Source organism: Arachis ipaensis, chromosome B02 (assembly GCF_000816755.2).
Source record: "Arachis ipaensis cultivar K30076 chromosome B02, Araip1.1, whole genome shotgun sequence".
In the NCBI taxonomy this organism is placed as follows: Eukaryota; Viridiplantae; Streptophyta; class Magnoliopsida; order Fabales; family Fabaceae; genus Arachis; species Arachis ipaensis.
The window spans coordinates 13,725,837-13,727,459 of record NC_029786.2 but is presented as its reverse complement, the minus strand read 5'-3'; the positions used below and the strand labels follow the sequence as shown (position 1 = coordinate 13,727,459).

The 1,623-nt window shown below is 27.0% G+C and overlaps 1 protein-coding gene across 1 annotated transcript in view; it reads right to left on the bottom strand.

Annotated features, from left to right (window-relative positions):
• Positions 260-1,623, bottom strand: part of LOC107624892 (auxin-induced protein AUX28) — a 6,636-nt gene continuing 5,272 nt past the window's right edge. Inside the window, exons 4-5 of the mRNA XM_016327369.2 lie at positions 1,056-1,117; positions 260-672 (exon numbers count right to left, since the gene is read on the bottom strand). Of these exons, the coding sequence (XP_016182855.1) occupies positions 635-672; positions 1,056-1,117 (100 nt within the window). The 3' untranslated portion in view covers positions 260-634. The remainder of the gene's footprint in view (positions 673-1,055; positions 1,118-1,623) is intronic.

Sequence of the window (1,623 nt, the reverse complement as noted above, 5' to 3'; positions counted from 1 at the left end):
ATAATAAAATAATAAATAAATTAAAGAACATGCATCAATGGTTATGCATAAATGCTCCATGAACATGCACATGATCTTGTTCCCCCCATCCACCATGTTCAGGAAACATCTCAATTATAGTTTAGCTAAGCTTGGTTTGGTTCTTAGTTCTTAGACATAAAACAAATAAAGTCTTAAAGGAATAAATGAACAATGATAAAATAAAATAAAATAAAAAAGAAATGCAAATTGAAAAGTTAAAGTAATAGAATACCATAGCTACAACAACAAACAAGCACATTATTAACATTATTATTGAGCATCCACACACAAGAAGAAACTTATTTTTTTAGAGAAAAAAAAGAAAAGAAAAAGAAAATGGTCATGCAACATAATTTAGAGTCGTTATAGTTTATGTTTCATAATTTATGCTTACACATGCATATGCATAATGCATTTAGCTAGTGCTATGTTTGATAATTGATATTATATATAACAAACCATGATAATACACAGATTAATTAAAATATTATAATTAAAACTATATATTTTGAAGACCATGCTCTCTCTGTCCATCTTTGTCTGCTATAGTCAACTGGGCACCACAAAGGGATATGGAGCAGGTTATGGACACTGCTATAACCACCACTACTCTCTAGCTTCTGTTCTTGCATTTCTCCATGGCTCTAGGTGCTACATTAACAAAATAAATTATCTTTAATATTCTTTTTAGAAGAAATAAGATCAACATATTATTATTCAATAGTAAAAATTTATGTGCAATTATATTCATGTGAAATTATTATTTAAATAATTTAACATATTTGACTAAATTGTTATCTAACGATCTCAATTAACAATTTTACGTAAAAACAATGCACGTGAAATTTTCATCTTATACAATATATGTATGCACTTCATTTCTTTCATTATTTATTATTTTTATGTTAAAGAATGGCGTTCATACGAGTAAATAGAAGAAATTATTGAATAATGATGACTAAATATATAAGGGTTTCATGCGTGAAATAAAATTGGAAAAATAAAAAGAACAAAAAAAAATTTAAGATACTAACCCAGTCCAATTGCTTCTTTTCCTTTCATGATACGTAAACGCTTGCATGATTCCACAAACATCCTGGTTAACATCAAAGCAAATATTGATGTTATGCTAAAATCATAGAGTATATATATATATAGTTACGTTACTTGGCTTGTACACATGTTAAGTTAGCCATCATGGAAAGGCATATTAAGAAAGACAAGTAATAGAAAGCAAAAGAGTGAGGGAAAAAGAAGTACATAATAATTTAAGAGGAGTACTAGGGCCATCAGATTTTGTGAGTTGTAGCTATCAATAATGTATTTAATAGTGTGAGATTTCATTTAATGGTGGAAAATCACTCATTTTCTTTTTACTGACTAAATGCTAGCCAAATTTTAATAAATCTATTGCCCCTAGACTTTCCCATAATTTAATCCACAACTTAGTAGTTATAACAACTCAGATGTTCTTAATTATGAAAGATTTCTAATTTTCTTTAATGATACAATAATTATGATATGTATTATATAATGGTACTTGTTTCTAATTTAATTTATTTGAAAAATTTTGTTCATTCTAATATATCTTGATAAGATACT